Source organism: Schistocerca nitens, chromosome 3 (genome assembly GCF_023898315.1).
Source record: "Schistocerca nitens isolate TAMUIC-IGC-003100 chromosome 3, iqSchNite1.1, whole genome shotgun sequence".
Lineage (NCBI taxonomy): Eukaryota > Metazoa > Arthropoda > Insecta > Orthoptera > Acrididae > Schistocerca > Schistocerca nitens.
In genome coordinates this window covers 132,437,743-132,460,287 of record NC_064616.1, presented here as the reverse complement: position 1 = coordinate 132,460,287, position 22,545 = coordinate 132,437,743, and the positions used below count along the sequence as shown (strand labels likewise).

Here is a 22,545-nt window from a genome sequence, read left to right as displayed (position 1 = left end):
GAATTAAATTGTAAAAACTTTACTGTAAAGTTATTGTTAATTGTTTATTTAATGTTCAGACCTATTCTGCTGTAAGTGGTCAATGGTGAGTAAACTGAGTATTGAATGCTGAATTAAATAGTTACATTAAACATACTACACTACTGGCCATTAAAATTGCTACATCAAGAAGAAATGCAGATGATGAACAGGTATTCATTGGACAAATATATTATACTAGAACTGACATGTGATTACATTTTCACACAATTTGGGTGCATAGATCCTGAGAAATCAGTACCCAGAACAACCATCTCCGGGCGTAAAAATGGCCTTGATATGCCCGGGCATTGAGTCAAACAGAGCTTGGATGGCGTGTACAGGTACAGCTGCCCATGCAGCTTCAACACAATACCACAGTTCATCAGGAGTAGTGACTGGCGTATTGTGACGAGCCAGTTTCTCGGCCACCATTGACCAGATGTTTACAATTGGTGAGAGATCTGGAGAATGTTCTGGCCACGACAGCAGTTGAACATTACCTGTATCCAGAAAGGCCTGTACAGGACCTGCAACATGTGGTCGTGCATTATCCTGCAGAAATGTAGGGTTTCGCAGGGATCGAATGAAGGGTAGAGCCACGGGTCGTAACACATCTGAGACGTAATATCCACTGTTCAAAGTGCAGTCAATGTGAACAAGAGGTGACCGAGACGTGTAACCAGTGGCACCCCATACCATCATGCTGGGTGATACGCCAGTATGGCAATGACGAGTACACACTTCCAATGTGCGTTCACCGCGATGTCACCAAACACAGATGCGACCATCATGATACTGTACAACAGAACCTGGATTCATCCGAAAAAATGATGTATTGCCATTCGTGCACCCAGTTTCGTCATTGAGTATACCATTGCAGGCGCTCCTGTCTGTGATGCAGTGTCAAGGGAAACCACAGCCACAGTCTCCAAGCTGATAGTCCATATTGCTGCAAACATTGTCGAACTGTTCATGCAGATGGTTGTTGTCTTGCAAACGTCTCCACCTGTTGACTCAGGGATCGAGACATGGCTGCACTCTCCGTTACTGCCATGTAGATAAGATGCCTGTCATCTTGACTGCTAGTGATACGAGGCCGTTGGGATCCAGCACGGCGTTGCGTATTACCCTCCTGGACCCACCGATTCCATATTCTGCTAACAGTCATTGGATCTCGACCAACGCGAGCAGCAATGTCACGATATGATAAACCACAATCGCGATAGGCTACAATCCAACCTTTATCAAAGTCGGAAACATGATGGTACGCATTTCCCCTTCTTACACAAGGCATCACTACAACGTTTCACCAAGCAATGCCGATCAACTGCCGTTTGTGTATGTGAAATCAGGTGGAAACTTTCTTCATGTCAGCACGTTGTAGGTGTCGCCACCAGTGCCAACATTGTGTGTATGCTCTGAAAAGCTAGTCATTTGCATATCACAGCATCTTTTTCCTGTTGGTTAAGTTTCGCGTCTGTAGCACGTCATCTTCGTGGTGTAGCAATTTTAATGGCCACTAGTGTACATTTCCATCTAACACATCAACTTTCCTGAACAAACAATTACTTTACTGTATTTGTGATCTTAGGTTGATATTCTACAAGGTGGTGACCAACGAGGTTTGCTCAGGTAGCAATTTACATTGGCTGATACTGCTATCATTGCTACATTTAGGATACGTGCACCTCTAGGCTGAACCTGACCCAGAGAATATCATTTTATAGCAATTTTCTAATTTGTGTGTATAATGCAGCATTTAAGGTTTATTACCATACTTAATTGTATAAAATTTTACTATATAACTTGAGATTTAATGAACTGACAAGACTAAAGGAACTGAAAAGAATTAAAACCATTAAGGTCCCAGTACTCAAAAGCTTTTATTAAAATTGCAATGAAATAAAGTGGGGGAGGTTCATGTTGATCTTAAATTCAATATTTTAATAATTATCATTTGGCTTTGAACAAATGTACGTGATGATGGTGGCACGAAGGTGCTAAGACATGTTTGGGTACTGAAAAGAACAGTTGCTTTCATAATAGGCATTCCTGAGTTTCCATAATTCAGTATTTCAATTTCAAAAAGTAACATATTGAAACTGTAAACACACAAATTTGTTACACAAATTCAAGTTAAAAATAATGTACAAACATAGCATATTTGGCCTATGCTCAGTTAAAAAAAAGTTTGTTCCCAAGTAATCAGTCTGAAAATGAAAGTTTTTAATAAACATATTGTCTAAATGGTTGGCACCAACACTTCATAGTAATGAAGCAGCTTACATCATCTTCATACATTCATTGTCCTAAAATATCATTTACAGTACTGAGTGAAATGAAAACATTGAGTGTGTCTTCGAACATGGAAGCTTCAAGCCATTTTTTGATATACTTCATTTTTTAAAATGACCTTCTCCTGGTGTTGTTTGTCATCACAAGTAACAGGTACATTCTTAGAGCAACCACTATGTTAGGAAAATATTCTTTGACATTTTATAAGTTCTGGCTTGAAAGAAATGAGGTATAGGAGAAATTGGTTTCCTGTGATATTGAGCCCATGTCAAACTGCCAAAATACCATTAACTATTCTGTTAAAAACCACAGTGGCTTTGCAAACTGAAGGGCCATGCCTTGGTCTGTATGCCATGGGGAATTTGACACTAAGTAGTGTGACATTTGAGAGGTAAATGTCGACTTGATTAATATGGTACATCCACTCAAAAATTCTGCTGAATAAGCCCATATTATGTCTGTGTCTTTTAGGATTATGAAAGGGCCAGCACCACAGTATTAAAACAGAGATATTTTTGCAGTTTGACTTTTTGTTGTGTGAGCCCCTCTGGGATACTGTAGGCTGTAACCTAACCTAGATAGCCTGTGCATAACAGTGGCCCTTACTGCTGTACGTAGCCAACGGAATTATTTTTTGGGGCAACCAGCCATTAGCAAGGAAAGTGTTCATTGCACAAAAGCAAGCTTTAAGAATTATACGTATGTGGATTGCGCCCAAGAGACTCTTGTAGAAATAGTTTTCGTAATCTTAAAATACACACAACTACATGCCAATATATTTTTTTCTCTCATGTGTTTTGTTTGTAAAAATATAGATATATTTCAACCAAACAGTAATTATCATGAGCATAACACACGAAGGAAGAATGACATACACAGTGAACTCAGAAATTTGAGCTTGGCAGTGTCCACTACACTGGAGCAAAACTCTTCAATGCTCCTCCTCCCGAAATAAAGACAAAGATTCATAACAAGAGTGAGTTTAAGAAAGCACTAAAAATATTTCTGCTAGAAAAAGCTTTTTACAGTCTAGATGAATTTTTAACTAAATAAATTGTAATATTTTAATATTATATAATACAAGTTGACATAATGCCACTAAGAATTTTATTTAACCTAAGCTCTGTATCTGTGTGTGCTCCGTATCTGTTTTCTGTAGTGTTTTAATGATTCTAAGAAAATATGTATTTTCTTTTTCTGTATTGCTGCCCAAAGAATTTACTGTATAAATTTTTATATAATTATGTACTCAAATTTCTGTATATGCTATAAGATTATCAGATTGTATTTGTAAAAAACTGACTCGTTCCACGTCCTTATGTATCCAACACAGTTCGACCTATGGAACACGAAATAAATCAAATCAAATCAAATCAATCAAACCAACTGGCAACATATTGTTTCATGCATATAGAGTGTCAACAGTGTGGTTTCAAACATGGTTACTGCAAATGTCTTAGCAATTATTGACTCCTCATGTCACTTCTGCTTTTGTAGACATAGGAATGCTAAACACAGTCTTGTCTACTAGCTAAAGTGTGCAGCAACCAGAAAAACTGTTAATTCTTTAAGCCGGCCGGAGTGGCCGTGTGGTTCTAGGCGCTACAGTCTGGAGCCGAGCGACCGCTACGGTCGCAGGTTCGAATCCTGCCTCGGGCATGGTTGTGTGTGATGTCCTTAGGTTAGTTAGGTTTAATTAGTTCTAAGTTCTAGGTGACTGATGACCTCAGAAGTTAAGTTGCATAGTGCTCAGAGCCATTTGAACCATTTTTGTTAATTCTTTCTGACATCATGCAACTACCCTCACCCACCTTTCTAAGTGTCAGCTTAAGAGAATGCCTGTAATAAAAAGATTACAGGTTCATCATGAGCAACAGAACTTTCGCTGTGTATTTGGAAAGTAATGTATATACTTAAGGAAAAAATGTAATCTTGTTTCTAGATTCAGTTCCGGATTAGAAATACCAGTAGTAATTTGACAAATATTTGTTTTCTGTATGTCTCATTCCTCTTGGACATTTAGCTGACTAAAAGTCAGCTGGATATTATCATGTATTTAACTCTACTTGCATTTAGTTCTGTGTTGTGTGGCATTACTCATAACTCATTTAAAAGCAAATAGTAAAGACAGTACATGAAATAGGTGCATGTTTGATAATGGTGGAGGTAGTAGTAACAGATCACTTGTAAAGTATCTAGGTACCAGTGCAGTGTTTACATATATGAAGTAAACATGTAGTATATATGTATAAAGAAAAAATGCTTCTTTGATGGTACTATTTAATTATGAGTTTATCACTCTTATGTGCTACTTTGGTGTGAGTGGAACTATTGTCTTACTTTATAGGCAAGTCAAAATTGGCCAATATTTTAACTTGGTTTCAAAAGCTGAAAGCATTTCATTGCTATTTATATCGTGTGGGGGCTTGTTGTAGAAAATGCTACCTGCAGTTATTTGGTCCTTATCCATCTGAGTCAGGTATTCACATCTTAAATGATTATCGTTTCACTTTGGGACAGCTGATTTCTTGAGACCTGATTTTCTCTCTGCATGATTGACATAAGGATTTTTTCCATTGAAACTAATTGATTTTATCATTTCAAAGTCTAATTATTATTGTATATGCTCACAAAGACACTGCCCCAGATGCTAATATTGTATACAGGGTGTTCCCATAAGAGTGTGTAAATATGTAAGAGGACATAGAGAATGCTCCACTGAACAATTTGCGGTCGGGAACCTAGGTTTGGAGAAGCCAGCTTAAGCAGATATGGAAGTAAACTTGTCTAACACTTTGTCTACAATTACTGTCTTCCAGCTTATTTAAAACTAACATTCCTAAAGTATTGTATTTACACTGTCCCATGACAGAATGTGCTATGAGTCAATGACAGAACTACTCATTACTCAGTGCTATTCAGAGATGTACAGTACAATATGATGGAGCAGTACTGGTACGGCATTTCCTGGTTGCTGGTTTGGAAGGGACGTCCTATTCCATGGCCTGTGAGTTCACCTGACCCGAATCCCCATGATTATTTCCTGTGGAGATATCTAAAGGCACTTGTGTATGAGACCCCAATTTATATGAAGACAGAATTAGTTGCTAGAATTGTAGCTGCCTATGATGTGGTTCAAAACACACCAGGATATTTGTCAGGGCATGTCAGAATCTTGTTTTCTGATGCCATGCTTGCATTGAGATTGATGACCGTCTGTTTCAGCAAATTTTGTAAGAAACAGTATAAATGATATGTTCATTATGTCAGTGATAGTATTTGCAGTTAACTAATGTAAATAAAAAAGTAAACAGTAATGTGATTTTATTCCTATTATCTCCTTAAGCTGAATTCTCTGACCTCATGTTCCCTACCTCAAATTGCTCAGTGGAGTGTTCTCTATGTCCTGTTAAATTTTTGCATGCTCTTATGGAAACACGCTGTAGGCCTATATGTGTCCACAGTACATTTTTAATAATGTGTCTTCATGTGTGTGAATTTTAGCTCATTACAGAAGCTGTGTTTTACTTATGACTAATGTACACAGTAAACCACACATTAATTGTGAAAAATGATACTGTGGTTGTTTATAGGTGTAGCAAATCCTTATTGCCTCCTTGTTAAGAAAAACTGCATTTCATAAAAGAGCCACTATAGATAAGTAAATATTTTTGATTATCAACTCTTTGTAGATTGAGTCTTATACCACTAGTAACAAAATAAACACTAATACTTGTGCTTCCAGAGGCACCAGAGATTGATCCAATTGTAATCAAACGTGACTTGCAACTGGGCATGCGGATGCGTCTTGTCTGTGTAGTAAGTAAAGGGGACTTCCCGATACGGATTCAGTGGCTAAAAGATGGAAGTCCCATACCAGAGGATCAAGACATTGCTGAGAAAATCCTAGATGAGTACTCGAGTACACTGAGTTTCAGCAGTCTGGCTGTTAAACACAATGGAAATTATACCTGCCACGCTTCAAATGCTGCTGCATCCAGGAACTACTCTGTGGAAATAATTGTAAATGGTATGTTTTTACTTCCAGCAGTTTAAGGAAGTGTTCACCAGTATTTCATATAATCTAATGATACTTGATGCTGTTTCTTATTTAGTACAAAGAACTACCACTCTGTATGTGCATTCAGTATAATACCTGTGGTGTTAAGTTCTTACTACTGCATGTTACAGCAACCCTATATTTACATCAACCGGATCTGGTGCAATGGCGTCTTTCCATCACAATGGCAGAAAAGCACCATCATTCTGGTGCTCAAACCTGGTAAAAACCTGCTTGATTTGGATAACTATTGCCTTGTCAGCCTCAACAGCATTCTTTGTAAGCTGCTGTAATGTGTAGTGTGTCGGCAATTGGGTTGGGTCATGGAGTCACGTGGCCTACTGGCTCCATGTCAGGGCGGCTTCTACCAGGGTCGCTCTACCACTGATAATCTTGTGTCCCTCAAGTCTGCCATCTGAATAACCTTTCCCAGATGCCAACACCAGGTTGCCGTTTTTGTTGATTTACGAAAAGCGTATGACATGACCTGCTAACATCATATCCTTGCCACATTATATGAGTGGGGTCTCAGAGGCCCACTCCTGATTTTTATCCAAAATTTCCTGTCACTTCGTACTTTCCATTTCTAAGTTGGTGCCCCCCATAGCTCCCTCCATATCCAGGAGAATGGGGTCCTGCAGGGCTCTGTATTGAGTGTATCTCTATTTTTAGTGGCCATTAATGGTCTAGCTGCAGCTGTAGGACCGCCTGTCTTACCTTCTCTGTATGCGGATGACTTCTGCATTTTGTACTGGTGTTTCTGAGTGCAGTCATAGGCTCTAGCCCATGGTTTCCAGTTTTTGGCCGCAAAGTCATGTGTTACCCACTTCTGTCGGCATTGTACCGTTCATCCGGAACCAGAACTTTACCATAATGACGATCCATTCACTGTAGTGGAGACATATCGATTCTTAGGATTGGTTTTTGATGCCCAATTGACTTGGCTTCCTCCCCTTTGTCAGCTTAAGTGGAAGTGCTGGCAGTACCTCAATGCTCTCCGCTGCCTGAGAAACACCAAACTGGGGTGCAGATCCCTCTATGCTGCTGCAGCTCTACAGAACCCTTGTTCAATTCCGCCTTGACTATGGGAGTCTGGTTTATGGTTCAGTGGCACCCTCAGCGTTGCATTTACTCAACCCAGTACACCACTGTGGTGTTCGCCTAGCGGAAGGAGCTTTTAGGACAAGTCCTGTGACCAGTGTTGTGGTGCAGGCCGTAATACCTCTAGTGCAGGTTGGGCGTTCTCAACTGCTGGCCAGTTCGTAGTTCTCCTGTGCATCCGTATTACCATCTCCTTTTCCCACCCACAGCGGTTCATCTGCCGCATCAGCGGCCCAGGTCAGGGTTTCCAATTGCAGTTTGTGTCCAATCCTTTCTTTCCAAACTGGAGTCTTTTCCCTTTACCACCTATACTTGAGGTCCATTCTCGTACACCTCCATGGTGTGCACCTAAGTCGCGGCATCACCTGGACCATTCACATGGCCCTAAGGATTCAGTTAACCGTGCGGCTCTCCATTGCAACTTCCTCTCGATTCTTGACATTTACTGAGGCCATGAAGTGGTTTACACTGACAGCTCATTGGCTGATGATCATGTCGGCTTTGCGAATGTCCATGGAGGACATATTGAACAGCATTCCTTGTCCAATGGCTGCAGTGTTTTCACTGCTGAGCTGGTGGCTATATCACGTACTCTCGAGCACACCCATTCATGCCCTGGGGAGTCGTTTCTTCTGTGTATTGACCCCTTGAGCAGCCTAAAAGCTATTGACCAGTGCTAGCCTCCTCATCCTTTGGTAGTGACCATCCAGGAGTCCATCTATGCCCTGGAATGGTCCAGTTGTTCAGTGGTGTTTGTCTTGACCCCAGGTCACATCAGAATCCCAGGCAACGAACTTGCTGACAGACTGACCAAACAGGCTACATGGAAACTGCTTATGGAGAGTGACTTCTCTGCAACTGACCTGTATTCAGTACTACACCACAAGGTTTTGCGGCTTTGAGAGACGGAATGGCATAACCTCAATATGCACAACAAACTGTGTGCCATTAAGGAGACTACGAATATGTGGAAGACCTCCATGTGGGCCTCTCGCAGGGACTCTGTGGTTCTCTGTCAGCTCTGCATTGGCCATGTTTGAGTGACACACGGCTACCTCCTGCGCCGTGATGACCCACCTCAGTGTCAGTGTGGCACCTGGGTGACAGTGGCCCATATCGTGGTGAGCTGTCCTCTTTTTGGCTGCCCTGCAATGGATTCTTCAGTTACCGGACTCATTGCCATTAATTTAGCTGACAATGCCTCATTGGATAATTTACTTTTACATTTTATGCATGATGGTAGGTTTTATCAGTCTATATAAGTTTTCGCGCGTGTCCTTTTTCCCTTTGTGTTCTCCACTCTAATGCTTTTAGGCTGGATATTTTTATGTGTTGCACAGTGGCTGGCTTTTCCTTCTTATTCTCATGGTTGGTCAGCCACAGTCATCTGCTCTCTTGTTTTTATCCCTTCTACCTGTTTCTTGCTACTCTCTGTGGTTTTCTTTTCCAGTTTTGTCCATACTAGTGTTGGTTATCCTTCTGTCATTCTTCTGGTTCTTCCATTCTCCTGTTATTGTGCTGTATGTCTCCTTTCTTTCCCTTGTGTAATTTTTTTACTGGGAACAAGGGGTAGATGCCCACACCCTCAGGCATCAGGACTCCTGGCAATGGCCATCCTGCCAGGTGGTCTTTGCTGCAGCTGGGTGGCGCCCATGGGGAGGGCCCCTGGTTGGAGTGGGTGGCATCAGGGCAGATGACATGCAATGAAGCGTAGTCCATCATCTCTTGCTTGTGGCGAAACACCAGCAGTCTCTAAGCGTTCACGAGCTCAATTCAACGCACAGAAGTATGACTCCAAATCGTTCCTCGCCCTGGCCACACCATGGGAGGAATGTCAGGATAAGGATGGCAGTGGATCCTGTTCGCCCCGGTACCTTGTATGTTTAAGAGCTGATGGGGAATCTTTCATGACGATGAAGCCTCAGTTTTTTGTTGAGTGTTTAGAGGACAAGTTTGGGGAGGTGGAGGGATTGTCCAAAATGAGATCTGGGTCAGTCTTCATCAAAACAGCATCATCTGCCCACTCACAGATGTTACTCCGTTGTGACAAGCTGGAGGACGTTTCTGTAACCATCACACCCCATAAGAGGTTAAATATGGTCCAGGGTATCATATTTCACAGGAACCTTCTTTTGCAGTCTGACGATGAGCTGGATGCCAATTTAGAGCGGTGAGGTGTACATTTTGTTCGACATGTCCACTGGGGTCTGAGGGATAATCAGGTTGCCACTGGTGCCTTCACCTTGCCCTTCAAGGGTGATACATTGCCTGAGAAGTTCAAGGTGATAGTCTACCGCTGTGATGTAAAGCCCTATATCCCTCCCCCAATGTGGTGCTTTAAGTGCTGGAAGTTCAGCCATATGTCTTCACACTGTACTTCCAGCGTCACATGTCGATATTGTGGATGCCCATCACATCCCAATACTCCATGTGCCCTGCCTCCCATCATGTGTCAACTGCAGAGAGCACCATTTGCCTTGCTCACCAGGCTGCAGGATTCTCCAGAAAGAAAGGAAAATCATGGAGTACAGGACCCTGGACTGACTTATCTACATCTACATCTACGTGATTACTCTGCTATTCACATTAAAGTGCCTGGCAGAGGGTTCAATGAACCACTTTCAAGCTGTCTCTCTACCGTTCCTCTCTCAAACGGCACGCAGGAAAAATGAGCACTTAAATTTTTCTGTGTGAGCCCTGATTTCTCATATTTTATTGTGATGATCATTTCTCCCTATGTAGGTGGGTGGCAACAGAATGTTTTTGAAATCATAGGAGAAAACTAGTGATTGAAATTTCATGAGAAGATCCCATTGCAACGAAAAATGCCTTTGTGTTAATGATTGCCACTCTAATGAGGCTAAGAGAAAATTTGAACGCTTACATCTTGTACATATGACATCGTCTTATGCCACTACAACAGTTCTGGCACCATCAGCTCCACCAACCCCAGTCACCTCTCAAAGCTGGAAGACTACACCTGCCCCCTTGATGCTGGGGACATTTCTCTCCCTGTTGCTCCTGCACCACCTACTTTGGGAGCAACACCCCCCCTCCCCTCGACCCCTGGCCCCCCCCCCCCTCCCCACCAACCATTGGGGACATCCGTCCCCACTTCTAAGCCGGAGAAGAGTAAATCTTCTTTTGCTTCTCTCGCTAGGAAGGGGTCCCTTGGGTCACTCCCTTCCCAAGTTTCTGCTAGTGCGAAAGTTGACACCCGCCAGTGGCTGAAGAGCTCAAAAGCAGCTGGTCGTACGACTTCACGCTAATTCTCAGTGCTCAGTCCTGAAGACTGAGCCATTGAAGTCCTCCCAGCTGGGGAAACCCAAAGAGCAGCAAGAGAAATCCAAAAAGAAGACCTTTAAGATCAAGGAAATTGCAGTGGCACTCACACCGCTACCTACATGCTCTGCGTCTGAGGATGAGGTGGAGATTCTGGCGTCTACTGAGGACCTAGATCTCACCAGAACCTCAGACACAATGGATATAAACTGCTCAGGCAATAAGTCAGAGGCAGCAGGTAACTCTGAGGCGTAAACTGCCTCATTGAATGTTCCATGCCTTCCCAGTCTCACGATGACGTTATCCTCCAGTGGAATTGCGGCGGTTTTTTCCACCATCTGACTGAACTACGGCAACTCTTAAGCTTTACACCTGCTATCTGCATTGCCCTTCAGGAAACCTGGTTCCCGGCTATGCAGACCCATGCCCTCCATAGATATAGGGGATATTACAAGAACAATAGCGACGTTAATCAAGTGTCAGGTGGAGTTTGCGTTTATGTCCTCAACTCAGTCTGTAGTAACACTGTGTCCCTTCAAACCCCTCTTGAAGCTGTAGCTGTCAGAATAAGGACGACACAGGAAATAACTGTGTGCAGCGTATATCTTCCTCCAGATGGTGCAGTACCCCTGAATGTATTAACTGCACTGATTGATCAACTCCCTAAACTTTTCCTACTTTTGGGAGATTTTAACGCCCATAAGCCCTTGTGGGGTGGCACTGTGCTTACTGGCCGAGGCAGAGACGTCAAAACTTTACTGTCTCAGTTCAACCTCTGCCTCCTAAATACCGGGGCCGCCACATGTTTCAGTGTGGCTCATGGTAGTTACTCAGCCATTGATTTATCAATTTGCAGCCCAGGACATCTCCCATCTATCCACTGGAGAACACATGACGATCTGTGTGGTAGTGACCACTTCCCCATCTTCCTGTCACTGCCCTGGCATCAGGCCCATGGACGCCTGCACAGATGGGCTTTGAAGAAGGCAAGCTGGGAAACTTTCACCTCTGCTGTCACCGTTGAATCTCTCCCCACATGGTAACATCGATGTTATACACTCCGGGAAATGGAAAAAAGAACACATTGACACCGGTGTGTCAGACCCACCATACTTGCTCCGGACACTGCGAGAGGGCTGTACAAGCAATGATCACACGCACGGCACAGCGGACACACCAGGAACCGCGGTGTTGGCCGTCGAATGGCGCTAGCTGCGCAGCATTTGTGCACCGCCGCCGTCAGTGTCAGCCAGTTTGCCGTGGCATACGGAGCTCCATCGCAGTCTTTAACACTGGTAGCATGCCGCGACAGCGTGGACGTGAACCGTATGTGCAGTTGACGGACTTTGAGCGAGGGCGTATAGTGGGCATGCGGGAGGCCGGGTGGACGTACCGCCGAATTGCTCAACACGTGGGGCGTGAGGTCTCCACAGTACATCGATGTTGTCGCCAGTGGTCGGCGGAAGGTGCACGTGCCCGTCGACCTGGGACCGGACCGCAGCGACGCACGGATGCACGCCAAGACCGTAGGATCCTACGCAGTGCCGTAGGGGACCGCACCGCCACTTCCCAGCAAATTAGGGACACTGTTGCTCCTGGGGTATCGGCGAGGACCATTCGCAACCGTCTCCATGAAGCTGGGCTACGGTCCCGCACACCGTTAGGCTGTCTTCCGCTCACGCCCCAACATCGTGCAGCCCGCCTCCAGTGGTGTCGCGACAGGCGTGAATGGAGGGACGAATGGAGACGTGTCGTCTTCAGCGATGAGAGTCGCTTCTGCCTTGGTGCCAATGATGGTCGTATGCGTGTTTGGCGCCGTGCAGGTGAGCGCCACAATCAGGACTGCATACGACCGAGGCACACAGGGCAAACACCTGGCATCATGGTGTGGGGAGCTATCTCCTACACTGGCCGTACACCACTGGTGATCGTCGAGGGGACACTGAATAGTGCACGGTACATCCAAACCGTCATCGAACCCATCGTTCTACCATTCCTAGACCGGCAAGGGAACTTGCTGTTCCAACAGGACAATGCACGTCCGCATGTATCCCGTGCCACCCAACGTGCTCTAGAAGGTGTAAGTCAACTACCGTGGCCAGCAAGATCTCCGGATCTGTCCCCCATTGAGCATGTTTGGGACTGGATGAAGCGTCGTCTCACGCGGTCTGCACGTCCAGCACGAACGCTGGTCCAACTGAGGCGCCAGGTGGAAATGGCATGGCAAGCCGTTCCACAGGACTACATCCAGCATCTCTACGATCGTCTCCATGGGAGAATAGCAGCCTGCATTGCTGCGAAAGGTGGATATACACTGTACTAGTGCCGACATTGTGCATGCTCTGTGGCCTGTGTCTATGTGCCTGTGGTTCTGTCAGTGTGATCATGTGATGTATCTGACCCCAGGAATGTGTCAATAAAGTTTCCCCTTCCTGGGACAATGAATTCACGGTGTTCTTATTTCAATTTCCAGGAGTGTAGTTGAGCAGGTGACTACAACTTTTGTTTCTGCGGCAGAAACCGCAATCTTTAGGGTGCCTCCTGGTGTAAGGCAGTCCCTTGGAGGTCGCCACAAGTTGCCGAAGCAATTAAGGACCGTCGGCGAGCTCTACAGCGGCATAAGTGGCACCCTTGCCTGGAGCACCGCATAGCATTCAAATGGCTCCGTGCCCACGTTCGCCACCTTATCAAACGACGGAAGTAAGAGTGTTGGGAGAAATACGTCTCGACCATTGGGTTCCATACGTCACCTTCCCAAGTCTGGGCAAAGATCAAACGTCTTTTCGGGTACCAGCCCCCAACAGCTGTTGCCTGTGTTACCATAAATGGCGTGTTATCTACCGACACAAACGCGATTGCTGAGCCTTTTGCTGAGCGCTTTGCTCGAGCCTCTGTATTGTAGAATTACCCCCCAGCCTTTCGCACTCTGAAACGGCGGCTGGAAGGGAAAGTCCTCTCATTCACTACACGCCACAGTGAATCCTATAATGCCCCATTTACAGAGTGGGAGCACCGCAGTGCCCTTGCACATTGCCCCGACACAGCTCCTGGGCCTGATCGGATCCACAGCCAGATGATTAAACATCTCTCATCTGACTACAAGTGACATATCCTCGTGATCTTCAGCCGGATCTGGTGCGATGGCGTCTTTCCATTGCAATGGCAGGAGAGCACCATCATTCTGGTCCTCAGACCTGGTAAAAATCCGCTTAATGTGGATAGCTATTGGCCCATGAGCCTCACCAATGTTGTTTGTAAGCTGCTGTAATGTATGGTGTGTCGGCAGTTGGGTTGGGTCCTGGAGTCACGTGGCTTGTCGGTTCCATCTCAGGGTGGCTTCCGCCAGGGTCGCTCTACCACTGATAATCTTGTGTCCATCGAGTCTGCCATCCGAACAACCTTCTCCAGACGGCAACATCTGATTGCCGTCTTTTTTTACTTACGTAAAGCATACAACACGACTTGGCAACATCATATCCTTGCCACATTGTATGAGTGAGGTCTCCGGGGCCTGCTCTCGATTTTTATCCAAAACTTCCTGTCGCTCCATACTTTCCATGTCCAAGTTGGTGCCTCCCATACTTCCCTCCATATCCAGGAGAATGGGGTCCCACAGGGCCCTGTATTGAGTGTATCACTACTTTTAGTGGCAATTAACGGTCTAGCAGCAGCTGTAGGGCCGTCCGTCTCACCCTCTCTGTATGCAGATGACTTCTGCATTTTGTACTGCTGCTCTAGTACTAGTGTTGCTGAGCGTCGCCCACAAGGCACAGTCATGGGCTCTAGCCCATGGCTTTCAGTTTTCCGCCATGAAGACGTGTGTCATGCATTTCTGTCGGCGTCGTACTGTTCATCTGGAACCAGCACTTTACCTTTGTGACGATCCACTCACTGCAGTGGAGACATATCAGTTCTTAGGTCTGGTTTTTGACGCTCATTTGACTTGGGTTCCTCATCTTCGTCAGCTTAAACGGAGGTGTTGGCAGCACCTCAGTGCCCTCCACTGCCTGAGTAACACCAACTGGTGTGCAGATCACTACACGCAGCTGCAGCTCTACAGAGCCCTTGTTCAATCCCAAATTGACTATGAGAGTGTGAGTTATGGTTCGGCGGCACCCTCAGCATTGCGGTTGCTCGACCCATTGCACCATTGCGGAGTTCGACTAGTGACAGGAGCTTTTGAGATGAGTCGGGGTGACAAGCATACTGGTGGAGGCTGGAGTCCCTCCATTAATGATCAGACGTGCACAACTGCTCGCCATCTACATAGCACACAATCATATCTCTCTTCAACATCCCAATTACTTTATTCTTTTCCCAACCACTGTGATTCAGCTCCTGCATAGGCAGCCCAGGTCAGGGCTAATGATTTCTGTTCACGTGCGACCGCTTCTGTGTGAATTGGAGTCCTTCCCTTCACCACCTCTCCATGAAGTCCATTCACGTACACCTCCGTGGTGTAGCTGTAGGTCGAAGCTTTGCCTGGACCTTTTGCATGGCCCTAAGGACTCTGTTAACCCTGCGGCTCTCCCCTGTCACTTCCTCTCGATTCTTGAAGTGTTCCAGGGCTCTGAAGTGGTTTACATGATGGCTGATGGTAATGTTGGCTTCGCCTTTGTCCACAGAGACCATATTGAACAGCATTCCTTGCCTGATGGCTGCAGTGTATTCACTGCAGAGCTGGTGGCTGTATTTCGTGCACTTCAGTATATCAGTTCATGCACCGAGGAATCGTTTCTTCTGTGTACTGACGCCTTGAGCAGTGTACAAGCTATCAACCAGTGCTACCCTTGCCATCCTTTGGTGGCGCCCATCCAGGAGTTCATCTATGCCCTGGACCTGTCCGTCGTTCAGCGGTGTTTATGTGGACCCCAGGACAAGTTGGCATTCCAGGCAACGAACTTGCCAACAGGCTGGCCAAACAGGCTACGCGGAAACTGTTTCTGGAGATGGGCATCTCTGAACCTGACCTGTGCTCTGCGTTTTGCTGCAGGATTTTTCGGCTTTGGGAGATGGAATGGCTTAACAGTTTGCACAACAAACTGCGTGTCACTAAGGAGACTACGAATGTGTGGAAGTCTTCCATGCAGGCCCCTCACAGGGAATCAGTTGTCCTCTGCTGGCTCTGCATTGGCCACACTTGGGTGACTCATGGTTATCTCTTGTGCCATGAAGATCTGCCTCAGTGTCGGTGCAGTTCTCGGTTGACAGTGGCCCATATTCTAGTGCACTGTCCCACTTTGACTGCCCAGCGACAAAATCTTGGGTTACCAGACTCGTTGCCACTCATTTTATCTGATAATGCCTCAATGGCTGATTTAGTTTTACGTTTTATTTGTGAGGGTGGGTTTTATCGTTTGATCTAAGTTTTAGCACATGTCCTTTGTCCCTCTGTGTCCTCCACCCTAGTGCTTTTACGATGGAGGTTTTAATGTGTTCCAGAGTGACTGGCTTTTTCTTTTTATTCTTGGGTCTGCCAGCCACTGCAACCTGCTTTCTTGTTTTACTCTTTTCTGTTTCTAGCATCTGTTGTTTTCTTGTCCCCTTTTGTTCCTTTTAGTGTTCATTGCCTTTCCTTCGTTCTTGTGGTTTTTCCTTTCTTTCCGTTTTGTGTTATATGTCTCATCTGGTTTATTCTCACACTTGTGGCATTGTTTTATTAGGAACGAGGGACCAATGACTTCGTAGTTTGGTCCCCTCCCCCCCCCCCCCCCCCCCTTGTTTTAAACCAACCAACCAACCCAATCCATATTCTCCTACTGTTTTTCCTTCTCTTCGATTTCCTTATCGAATTTCAGTCCCTCATCACAATTAAATTGTTGTTTTCCTTAAACACAAGAATAATATTGTTTATATCATCATTAGAGGCACATATTTGTGGGGAAAATTTTTGCCTAATTTTGTTATTTTTAATAGCTATTTTCGTACATTTTTTTCTGTTTATATATCATTTATCAATAGTTTTGCAAAATTTTATTTCCACTTTTCAGCAATAAAACCTAAAAAAGTCATTGGTAGTATATTTTCAGTGAAACATCTTTTATTTTTATGTAAATTCAAAAAATGTAACATTATATAGCTGATGAAAACATACATCCAAGCATGAATGACTGGAAAATAGTTGTCCTACCACTTAAATAAGTAGGGCCTAGTCTATATAAATAATCTGCAATTCAATCTGAGAAGTATAGGAATCACATGACTTCCATAGTACTGGGAGCAAGAGCTGTTCTCCTGTCAGATATTTTACTACAGTTTGTTGAAAATGACTTCTCACTATCAACATTACTGACTGTGATCCACAAAGCCTTCACTGCAGCTCCCACAAAATGCCCCATACTCTAATTTCAGGGCAAGAATGGAAGTCATATCAACAACTTTACCTTCTCTACAAGAACTAGCAACTAAATCCCTAAACACTGTGTATGGTTCAAGATATTCTAATGTTCAAAGTTCTTGTAGAATGGGAATTTTCTTCATTACCTGAGAGATTTCAACACTGTGTAAATCATCTTTCATTATATTTCTTGGACCAAAAAATTTACTTCTGGAAGAAACTACAATCATTCATGTGAAACATCCCATCAAGTGGTTCAGTTTTATCATTGCTTGCTGTACACAGAGAATGGAACAGTGATGTTAAATGTACTTGCATTTGCTTCAGCAATTTTTGAAGTTTATCTGAGGTTGTCTTAGAAAATAATAATAATAATAATAATAATAATAATAATAATAATAATAATAATAATGCACCCTCTAGTAATTTGAAGCTCTTTGAAAAGTCACTAAGTTTTGATTGTAGAACATGAACTGATAGTATCCAGGAGCTGTCTAATGTCAGCAGAAAATTGCAACATTTTGAGCAATGCTCAACAAGTCAAGGCTTTAAAATAGTTCACGGCAACACTCTCATCTTTAAGTTCTATGAACTCAACAACTGCACTGAGACATTCTCCAAGGTACTCGAGACTTTTAAACCACGAGTTTTACCTAGTGATGACAGGAATTAGCTTTTGTGAGTTCACCTTCATATTTCTGATTTAAGAATTGTATGTATGTATGCATGCTTTGTCTTTTGGGCATTAAGGAAAATGTGATTTACCTGCATACAACAAAAGTTCAAATCACCGAGTTCCACAACCCACACACTGCCCATCAAATTTAATTTATGAGACCGGCTCTGCTTGTATACTAACACTTCTGAAACTAAAACCCTAATTGCATTTATACTGTTTCCCATATAATGGGGTGGATCTGAAGTTATAGAAACTACAGTTAAATTACACTCACAATATTTGCAATAACTTTCAGTCCCTCAACAAAAAACTTCTGAACTGTACCATTGCCACAACTAAGAACTTGTGGCACCGATAACCTCGTCACCAGAAATATTGATATATAAGCAAACCATCTTTGCATTGTATTTCATCTCTGACTTCTTTGCTTCCCACCATGTTAAAGATGAGATCCGTATGTGTTGTTCTGCCATGATGTGCAATAAAATATAGTTCTCAACATGTTGGTGTATTCTCTGGAGAAAACCACCCTGAATCCACCACAGTGGTGACCCCGAGTTATTTAGTTATTTGTTTTCACTTTCTGACAGTGCCCGTGATGAACGCGTCGGTTATTTTCGTGTGTTTTACCACAAGAGTGTTCAAACAATGACTTCGGCTCCACGCCTAACACCCAATTTTGTGACAAATATGCACCGTGTTGCTGGCAATGTACACCCACCAGGATTGCAACATGGTGTTTCTCCTTCGACAGCTCCCCTGGAGTCACTTGATATTTTCAAGCCTGTAACAACAAGTGATGTTAGGAACACGCATGACTCTGGTTACCAAGCGCTTTTGTTCCCGCCACCTCATGTGCCTACCTCCACCAACCATGCCACTTAATTAAGTGTTTCCCTCTGCTGCCTGACATCGACTTTGCAACGCTCCGGGCATTCGCAACACCTTCGGCCGACATCGTCGTGATTGCTCCATACAGGTCCATCTCCTCCCGACACACTCAGCCTGTACGATGACCGGCTCACTTCCACGATTTCCACGTCAACTGGCCAACCCTTGCAGCTCGACGACTTCCAACACCACTACCGGAGGACTCCGTCGAGATTACTATCGTTCGTCTACCTTGCGCAACTCCACCTGATGCCTGATGCCATAGTTACCCCTCCTCCAGTCTCTCAACAGCTCAACAGTACTCCATACTGGGAGGGGGGGGGGGGAGGGGGTGCCGATAAACTCATCACCAGAAATATCGATACATAAACAAACCATCTTTGCATTGTATTTCATCTCTGACTTCTTTGCTTCCCACCATGTTAAAGATGAGTTCCATATGTGTTGTTCTGCCATGATGTGCAATAAAATACAGTCATAAACATGTTGGTGTATTCTCTGGAGAAAACCACCCTGAATCCAACCCACACTTTTATCAGAACCATGAACATACACTCCCCTTTTCTGTCAGTCATTTCATCATAAAGAATTAAAACTCTCTCATCTTTCACAGCTTCTTTAACTCTTTCTGCTCCTCTTTGATGATTCAAGATACAGTACCTTCTCACAGTCTTCCAGCTGAGGGCAAGTTGCCAGCACCTTAAAAATATCAGTAGACCTGGTATTAGAGTACTATTTAATACAATTTGAGGAATTACATTATTAATTTATTTACCTTTGAAATGAGTGAGGGATCCATCATGCATTACCTAAGCCTAAATATCACTGAAAGAGAAAAATAGCGGAACCACACAGTTATTACTTCTCGATGGGGTACTGAAATTGATTTGAAAATGCTTCTGCAGTTGTCTGATTGTCATTTGTGCCTCATGTATTGTGCTGGCAATTGCATTTATGTTTAATGGTTTCAGCTCACTAGTCTTCATATTTTGTCCTGCTTAATATCATAATACACTACTGGCCATTAAAATTGCTACACCAAGAAGAAATGCAGATGATAAACGGGTATTCATTGGACAGATATATTATACTAGAGCTGACATGTGATTACATTTTCACACAATTTGGGTGCATAGATCCTGAGAAATCAGTACCCAGAACAACCACCTCTGGCCTTAATAATGGCTTTGATACACCTGGGCATTGAGTCAAACAGAGCTTGGATGGCGTGTACAGGTACAGCTGCCCATGCAGCTTCAACACGATACCATAGTTCATCAAGAGTAGTGACTGGCGTATTGTGACGAGCCAGTTGCTCGACCACCATTGACCAGATGTTTTCAATTGGTGAGACATCTGGAAAATGAGCTGGCCACGACAGCAGTCGAACATTCTCTGTATCCAGAAAGGCCCGTACAGGACCTGCAACATGTGGTCGTGCATTATCCTGCTGAAATGTAGGGTTTCGCAGGGATCGAATGAAGGGTAGATCCACGACTCGTAACACATCTAAAATGTAACGTCGACTGTTCAAAGTGCCATCAATGCGAACAAGAGGTGACCGAGACGTGTAACCAATGGCACCCCATACCATCACACCGGCTGATATGCCAGTATGGCGATGACGAACACACACTTCCAATGTGCATTCACCGCAATGTCGCCAAACATGGATGCGACCATCATGATGCTGTAAACAGAACCTATATTCATCCGAAAAAATGACGTTTTGCTATTCATGCACCCAGGTTTGTTGTTGAGTACACCATCGCAGGCACTACTGTCTGTGATGCAGCATCAAGGGTAACCACAGCCATGGTCTCCGAGCTGATAGTCCATGCTGCTGCAAACGTCGTCAAAGTGATGGTTGTTGTCTTGCAATCGTCCCCATCTGTTGAATCAGGGATCGAGACGTGGCTGCACGATCCATTACAGCCATGTGGATAAGATGCCTATCATCTTGACTGCTAGTGATACGAGGCCGTTGGGATCCAGCACAGCATTCCATATTACCCTCCTGAACCTACCGATTCCATATTAAGCTAACAGTTATTGGATCTCGACCAACGCGAGCAGTAATGTCGCGATACGGCAAACCACACTCACGATAGGTTACAATCTGACCTTTGTCAAAGTCGGAAACATGATGGTACACATTTCTCCTCCTTACATGAGGCATCACAACAGTGTTTCACCAGGCAATGCCGGTCAACTGCAGTTTTTGTATGAGAAATCAGTTGGAAACTTTCCTCATGTCAGCATGTTGTAGGTGTCGCCAGTGGCGCCAACCTTGTGTGAATGCTCTGAAAAGCTAATCATTAGCATGTCACAGCATCTTCTTCCTGTCGGTTAAATTTCACGTCTGTAGCACATCATCTTTGTGGTGTAGCAATTTTAGTGGCTAGTAGTGTAACAATTAATGTACTGCGTATGTATGGGAAGCATATTCAATTCGATTCCAGTTCCCATGTAAATGTAGTAAGTGATACTATGAAATAATATGGGTATTGGTCGACTGTAGGGCTTCTGATTGCTGACATAAAAACTGTACAGCAATCACACGTCAGCACAGCTTATTTGCAATCGTGTAAATAGAGGATTGCCAACTTCGATATATGATCCCATGACTGTAAACATAAAATCCTGTAAATGCTCTAAACATAAAATCCTAACACATGAAAGTTTGAGTAGGATGAGTAGGTCACACTATTTACATTACTCTACTTTTAAAGTTCTTGCTACATAACAGTTGGCAGGAGAGAAAACATAAAATTTTGCTGATTCGCAAGGTTTCAGTCTCATTCCTGCTAAGCAAGTAAGAATAGTTTGTTGGGGCGGAAAGGTGGGTTCTAAGGAAGCATGAAGGAATTATCTTCCCTCTCAACTACATTTTGTTACATACAACCACATGTTTATATTTTCAGGACCACTATGGAAATTGCTGCTCCAAAGTCCTGCAATCAAACCAGCACTAGTGTAAGTTAAACTCATATTTCTTCTGCTCCAAAAGTGTGTAATATTACACACACATGGTACATATTTGTTCATCCATTCTCTCAGATTTGGATGATCAGCTTTTTCCAGTGGAATATTAGCCTCCATGAAAGCTTGAGTTGTTGATATAATGAATTCTTCTTCATTGGTTTTTGCTCATTTTGTCACTGCACAGACGTCTATGAGAGTAACTTGTTTTTTGACACCTGTCATTGTTAGCACTTTCTCCTTGTTCTTCTTATGGGAAGAACTGTTATTAATATGTTTTAGGACTTTGCCCTTTCTCTGCTACTCAATTTCCACATTGCAGTAATTGCCCATAAATATCTTTCTAGCTTTGTCAAACACCTAAAATCCTTCTGATGAAAGTTGTTTTCCTCAAGCAAAAACCCTCTATACCAAATTAATAAATGGCAGCACAAAGACAAATCACAAAATATGACAATTTCCAACACTCAATACATAGCCATGTCAAATAATGCAGCAGACATGGTAGAATGCCCTACTTCTCAGTGCAGGAAATGAATACTCAATATGATATATCAATATACAGTGTATCAAAGTGGTGTAAAATAGTCATCAATATAAAGATTTCATTGCCATAACTAGAATTGAATTTCTGCATTAACTTCAGATGATGTGATTCCACACTATTTCATTGATTATTTCAAAATATTGCTGAAAGATAAATCGTTTTGCATTTTGAGCAAAATTTTGTAAATATTTCACAATTGCATATTTTGTGAAAAACAGATGCCTCTAATCATCAAAAATTCTTCATCATTTCTTATTCATTATGAGGCCTACCCCTTCATTATCCCTGTCTCGTTTGTGTTGATAACACTGTACTGACATGATCAGAAGCCCTGTTCTTCCTCCCACCTT

At 43.7% G+C, this 22,545-nt stretch overlaps 1 protein-coding gene across 1 annotated transcript in view; it reads left to right on the top strand.

Annotated features, from left to right (window-relative positions):
* LOC126249103 (Down syndrome cell adhesion molecule-like protein Dscam2) overlaps positions 1-22,545 on the top strand; it is a 171,090-nt gene that overhangs the window by 67,163 nt on the left and 81,382 nt on the right. The window contains exon 3 of the mRNA XM_049950754.1: positions 6,062-6,346. Coding sequence (XP_049806711.1) covers positions 6,062-6,346 — 285 coding nt within the window. The remainder of the gene's footprint in view (positions 1-6,061; positions 6,347-22,545) is intronic.